Here is a 6,848-nt window from a genome sequence, read left to right as displayed (position 1 = left end):
AACCCCATCTTTCCTTCGTGATTGCGCAGTTCTTCGTTCTTCTGAAGCCGGGCGACTTCAAAGCTTTTCAAAGATGCAGCTTCTGCTGTTGTGAATTTTTCATCAAATTTGATTCTATATTAGAACTTCTCCGATCAAAATCACTGCTGCTGCTGCAGGACCAAGGCGCAGATCTGCCCTTTGACCTTTCATCTGTCCTACACTCCTGAGCAACGTGAAGCATCGGCCCTGAGCTGCCACCTTCCCTTGTTTAGGCTCCTTCTACTGCTGCTACCGACACCCCCGTGCACCGGATTATTCATTTATTAATTATTGTTTTGTATCATGCACATACAATGTCGACACCCACACGTGGGGGTGCTGCCAGTATGGCTCTAAATATATCCCCACTCTTTGAAAATCCTTCAATCTGAAATTCTTCGGCTCGTGAAGGTAAAGCCAAGTCGCCGGGATTCGTCCCTGCCTCATCGTGCAGCTATTCAGACGTGATCGGGAGGGGGTTGGGGGTGGGGGGGGGGTGGGCGGGTCGAAGTGGTGCTGATCAGTCTCAAGCCTTGAGGGATCCTCGGGGGAAGTAGTGTGACAACACAACAGGTCCCGACACCGGGCCCTGAGGAGTTCACCGTCGGCTGAATCAGCATGGGGGGGGGGGGCGGTAATATCGCAGCTTTTCACATCCAAATTGGATGATCAACTGTGTCAGAATCTTCTCTCAGGGCTTAAATGATTTAAAGAAAAACAATGACAAAAACAGCTAATTTGCTGCATCGACTTTTCAAAGCGCAGCAGCATTCTCAGATTAGAAGCAGCCCCCCCACCCCCCGGTCCTGTAGTTCAGAGGCTTTCGCACCAATTTGCAAAAACCTTTGAGAGCGTTCTTGTCGGCGTCTTTGATAAGCGGCATCTGCGCAGCGTCAACCTGTCGGGAGAACTCAGCGAATGAAGCCGGATCAGAACCCTTTTCCTCATGCGCGCATCAAATCTCACCCCCACCCCCCCCCCCCCCACCCCACCCCCAAATTTAGCTGCATCCTTGTATTTTGGTGAACACTTCCTTTGATCTGATGGCCTCCCACTGCTTTTAAGGATTCCAAGTCCTTATTGGGTCCGTATTGACAGAGGTCAAACGTAGCGAGCTCAGATCCGAGGCTCCATTTTAAGGCCGATAATATTGTCAGGTGACGTCTGCTGACACCATCGGAGGGAATTTTGGAGATGTTGTTCAGCGACCCTGTTTGTTGTTCAACCCGCAAGTGGAAGATATGAGAAAATGAGCTCTGCAGGCAGCGGTTTCAGCCCGCTAGCGAGATAGAAAAACGCCTGCACGTTTGCTCAATCTGAACTGTGGACCTCAGATAACAGATCGAGCGCGTCGGTTTCCTCCCTCGAGCCCGCTCGGAGGCTGTCCGTCCTTCTGCCGGCCGTCGGGACAGGAAGGCCACAAAGGGCCACGAAGGGCCACGAAGGGCCACGTTGTGCGCGGAGACGGCGCTGCTGTGATCATGGGATTTATTAAGGAGAAAATACAATCAAGTCAGTAGGATCACAGGATCTGGGAGGATCTTCTGACCTCTGCTCCCATCGGCGGGACGGCAGCAGAAAGAGTCCACACCGTTATCGATTAAGAAAACACTGGCCCGTCTGTCTCCGCTGGACTCTCGACGGCTTCAATCGTCTGTGACCTGAGTGCGGGGACGCGCGCCTGACTCACTTATCTTGTTTAGTTTATGCAAACATACTGTTTTAACCCTTTCCTGTTAATGAGATAAAGGCGCGAAGAGGAACTTCAGCAACATCGAGCGTCCCCAGAGATTCAATTAAGCTTCCCCAAAGTGTGCGAATGGAATGGATCCACAAATAAAGCAAACGATGCCACACGATGAAGCATCTTAATTGATGGAAGCGAGACGCTGCCCGGTTATTTGAGGAGAAGAGCCAAGTGGAAGAGAAGGTTCTTGACAAGACAGCGTTCCTCCGGGCGATCGGTCTGAAGGGGAATGCACAATCACCTCCTTTCTGATACGACGGGCTTAGCGAGGAAGGCTGGGATCAGGAGGGGGGTGGGGGGGGGCAGCCAGTCTTAGACGACACCTTTAACCATGTTTGTTCCACTTGATGCTCATAAAAGAATCACACTCCCCGAGTGACCGTAAAATCAGCAGGTTTCTGGAAGCCCAGATGTCTTCTGAGACCATGTTGGTCATTGTGTGTCCCCCCACCCCCACCCCCGCCCCCACCCCAAACACATCCAGAGCGGGGACAAGGGATGTGTTTCACAGTTGGAAATCAAGAGAAAGATGAAAGAAAGACGGGACGGCTGAGGATTATTCCGAGTGTCCGACACGTTTCCTCACCTCGTTTTCCCTCCTAAGTGAACGGATCAGCACAATATTGAGACACCTACCAGCTAAACACCTTTCAGCTTGAGCGATCCGCTGCCAGATATTACAACAGCTTGAGGGTCTATTAAGGCCCAGGAAGTGTTAGTTTTTGCTTTACTTGCTTTTTGCATCTCGCCACAGTGCCGCCGTTAACAGCCGTCCCCTCGCACATTCTTCAACTCCTGCTCTAATAAGCATAAGCGTTAAAACAAATGACTTCCTTCTCCTCCTCCTCTCGCCGCCATCGCGCCGGCGGAATCAGACATCTGTGTCGGAGGGGAGAGTGTTTAGCTAACTGCTGCTATCTGCAGAATCTGCCATGCGGTTAATTGTTGTGCTAAAAAGGAAAATCCGGCAAGATTATTAAGCTAATTGGCTTTGTGCATTTGTTTTGTTCCTCCTCCGACACCAGCGTGATAACGCGCTGTCAATGGGAGGAGAGAGAGGGAATCAAACAGAAAGCCCTCTTATTTATGAGGCGGCCTCGTCCTCTCAGCCGCGCTGTCGATGGCACTTGATTTCGCTGGGGGAAGATGATCCGACTAAGACGCTTCTCCACCTTCCTGGTTGCACCTGCGCCGCTGAAGCTGCGGAGCACCTGGAATAACTGGAGGATGACTCACGCTGGGGAAAAAACCTACCTACAGGCGCGTCTGGCCCTCCTCGCGGCATGAAGAAACAAGTTTGTCAGATGACATCTATGAGGTCAGCAGCTCGGGGTGGGGGGGTGTTAATCGCTAATGGCATCAACATGTAACCAGAAAGAGACCCGGTTCCTCTCGGCTGGACCGGCTCAAACCGAACACAAGCCTCTGCAACACGGGCCCTCAAAGGGTGTAGCAAGTGAGTGCAGATCAATATAGGCGGTAGGTGTTAGATTTCGTGATTGTTTGATGTCTGGACAGGTTGACGGAGAACAGGTCCAGGCCTGATTCAGGGCTGAGTCACCTCCGCGCTCCTTTTCCCCCTCAACTCCAGTGAGTCCAAACATGTGAGGGAGAGCACAACTTCTACAAAACGCCACTTTATTCTTTAAAAAAAAAAAAGAAAAAAAAAGTGTCGCCATGATATCAAAAGGTCATTCGGGATGGCAGTTTTCACCGCTGATATACAATCATCTCAGTCACGCGTACATTCAGTATTAACATAGAAAAGCAAACAAGTGGATTATTGCTGAGTAGAGCGGAGGCACTTGAGAAAGGTCGCTTTGCTGTCTGAGTGCTGGCAAACAGTTCCCAAAAACTGTGCAAAAGTTGGAGCAATCGCCCCCTAAAAGGCTTGAGTTGCGCCTCTTTCGCGAGGAACAATGGCTTCCGGATTCCTTAGTCAGTCATAATTCTTTGGTGTTTGTGTGGTTCATGATTAAAAAAAAAACAACAACACCAAGACTGCACGAAACACTGGTACAAATACTGCAGATATATAGGAATAAATGGGGAAGCGTATAAAACAATGCAGACATGCAGGGAAAGTGCATGAGCAGCACAGGCAGGTGGATACATGGTAGGAGACGCTCGGCGGCGCTGATTGCAATCACAGAGGCGCCGCTTGAGACGAGAAGCGCGCCGGCTACTGAAATGAAATGGTCCTCTCCTGGATGCGCCTCTGCTAAAAATAACAACAAAGTCTCGGGAATGAAACCCTTGATATGATTCCCTGACAGTTCTCCTGGGTTCGGGAAAATAAAAAAAGGAAATCAAAAAAAGGAAAAACGCCCCGGGGGGGCTTCGGACCACCCCCCCCCCCCCCTTCTCCTCCGCCACCTCGTCTCTGCTGGTGGAAACGTATCCCAGTTCAGTGTGCTACACAACAACCAGATTCCTCATGCTTGTGCAGAAGAGACATCCTGGAGAAGGTTTTGGAGCAGTTCTTGCATTGGTATTTTTTCACATCCGAGTGGGTCTGTAGGTGAGCCCTGAGGTTGGACCTGTCTGCGAACGCCCTGTTGCAGTGGGGGCAGGAGAACGGCTTCTCTCCTGTGGAAGGAGGGGGGGGGGGGAGAAAGTAGACCTTGTCAGAGATATTGCACACACAGATTTGAACAGAAACGATCTGGGGGCCTGTTATGAACCCTCCGTTTCACTGATACGTTTAATCAAAAAGTCAGATTTCTCTCTCCAAGCCATCAGGCCAAACACTCCACCAGGACGAAGGTTTATAATAACAACAATATCAGCACAGCACAAGCTGGAATCGAGCTGTAAATGCTGTTTGGAGCCAGAACACACGAATCACTCTGTGCCCGCACGCACGAGGCCCCTCATGACACTGACCTGTGTGCGTCCTGATGTGTCCCTGGAGCAGCCACGGTCTGGAAAAAGCTTTGCCGCATATTTTGCAAACGCAAGGCAGCGTGTGAGTCCTGATGTGCATTTTGAGAGCTCCCAGGCTCACGTATTCCTTCTCGCAGTATTTGCAGCTGAACGACTTCCTCGCCTGCGCGTCGCAGTGCAACTGTTTATGCTTGAGCAGTCCGGAGTATGTGGAGTAGGACTTGCTGCACAGGCTGCACTGGAACTTCTCCGCCTCCGCGCCGTGAGGGTCCGTCAGCTTGGGCAGCATCTGCTCGTCCTCATCGCTCCGCGGACTTTCGGAGCCGCTGTGGTCTTTGGACGAGGTGTCCGAGAGCGACGAGGGGTATCCGGAGATGGGCGAGAGGTCACTGGGGAGCGGGGACAGCGGCAGGCTGCTGGTCGTCCACACCGTGATGGGGCTGTAAGCAGCCGGGCTCAGGATCTCCGGCTGGGGGATGACGGGCAGAGGGAGGCCCCTGTAGATGTGCGGCGTGAAGAACACTGAAAACATGGAGGGGAGAGGAGAAATGAACCTGCTGGTCGCCCGCTGCCTGTCGGAGCGGAAAGTTTGAATAAAAGTTTGAAAAGTTTACCTGTGGGGCTCTCCAGCTCGCTGTAATTTGGCTTCTTGGCTGAGTTTATGTGTTTCTTGACCAGAAAAGAGCGTGGCATCTTGGAAACTGAGCGAAAAAAAGTTTTGAGCAACTTTTCCTCCGCCCCCCCAAAAAATAAATCTCAATTTGTGGGAAAATACAACAAGCGTTAGTTTATGTGAAATCCTTGTAGGTCCGGTGGAGAGTCATGGTCCGGCCCTGCGCTCTAGGAAAACTGCTCTGAGTAGCTGTAAAGAGCTGTAAATAGTCCCTATCAGGTGCATGGGAGGAGCCACCCGCTTCCATCTACATATTCTGGAAGCACAAACCAATTACAACCCGCTCCCGACACGGAGAGATTCGCGTACGAGGGCGCACAACCCCCTCTAGGGGCTGGGTTGGGGCCATTTACTCCAGTTTGACAGGTGTTTTGCGCGCGTTCGTGATCCAGCAGCGTGACTCTGCACAAAAAATAAAAAATAAAATAAATAAATACGCAGATTAAAAGCGCAAACCCAGACAGAACGACCGGGGGAGGTCTATATTTATCATGTCCCTTCTACTGTAATCAGCAGAGAGGGCGCGCACGGTGACACCGCGCGGGATCAGCGGGACCTGATCACCCCGCACAGGTGACATTTCCCAGCGCCTTCCCACCAACAGCAGCCAGGGTAATTAAGGTCATAATGACGTTAACTGGGGGGGTTTACGACACAGGGGCGGTTTTTAATACCTACAAAATTTAATGAACAGGCAACGCACGAGTCTGGTTCACCCACATCTCGGCGCGTGCGGAGGAGGCTGCGCCAACAAAGAGGGCTTCCTCCCTGGAATGGAAGGGAAGGCGTTGCTCCCCTCCCAAGGTCAGACGTGACACTCAGATTTATCCCCGCAGCTCGACTGGACAGGGAGGCAAACTTGGCAGTCTACGCCCCCTTGTGTCCAACTGGGTTCTCTGGAACCTCTGCAGCAGGAGAGGCGGCTCAGCCGTGAGTGGTGGGATCGGGAAGTGGCTCCTGGAGCAGCGTGATTGGCTGGGTCAGCAGATATGAAAAGCTCTTTCTGTCTGGGACGGGCCTTAAGTTAATTGTGCACTGCTTATCTTATCTGGGGAACATAATTGCCGATCATGAATAGGTTCCTTTTGTGCCCGCGTGGATTATAAAGGAAACGGAAGGTTATCTGCGCACGGTAGCGGCGCCTGGCCGCTCTGGACGGCGAGCGAGTGGGACGAGCTGAGAAACCAAAGTGATAACACCTTGAAACCAATATTGCCCAACAGCCTGGAGCGCAGGAGCAGGCGCTCAAGGCTCTCAACTGGGCCGCGGTCTCAATAGAGGTTCGGGGTTTATGAGCTTAAAAACTAATCAAACAGAGAGGAAGCTGCAGATCCTCAGCCCAGCGTCGCGGCGCCAACACACACACACGCGCGCTCTTGTTTTTCGACTCCAAAAGAACCCCAAAGTGGGAAATAAGCTGGATGAGAGGGCCTCCAAACATCAGCTCGCCCCAGTGGGTCCATACTGTGGGCGGGGCGCCGTACTTTCCCTTTAAAATGGGTGAGAAAATGTGATCCAGGA

The 6,848-nt window shown here is 51.9% G+C and overlaps 1 protein-coding gene across 1 annotated transcript; it reads right to left on the bottom strand.

Annotated features, from left to right (window-relative positions):
- Positions 1–3,389: 3,389 nt before the first annotated feature.
- snai2 (snail family zinc finger 2) lies at positions 3,390–5,518 on the bottom strand. Its single transcript, XM_057057438.1, has 3 exons — positions 5,269–5,518; positions 4,655–5,176; positions 3,390–4,357 (listed from the first exon to the last, which is right to left on the bottom strand). Exons 1-3 carry the CDS (start codon positions 5,345–5,347, stop codon positions 4,176–4,178), a joined length of 783 nt encoding a protein of 260 aa, XP_056913418.1. The 5' UTR covers positions 5,348–5,518; the 3' UTR covers positions 3,390–4,175.
- Between the last annotated feature and the right edge of the window lie 1,330 nt (positions 5,519–6,848).

Source organism: Takifugu flavidus, chromosome 15, assembly GCF_003711565.1.
Source record: "Takifugu flavidus isolate HTHZ2018 chromosome 15, ASM371156v2, whole genome shotgun sequence".
Classification (NCBI taxonomy): domain Eukaryota; kingdom Metazoa; phylum Chordata; class Actinopteri; order Tetraodontiformes; family Tetraodontidae; genus Takifugu; species Takifugu flavidus.
This window is presented reverse-complemented; position numbering and strand designations above follow the sequence as displayed.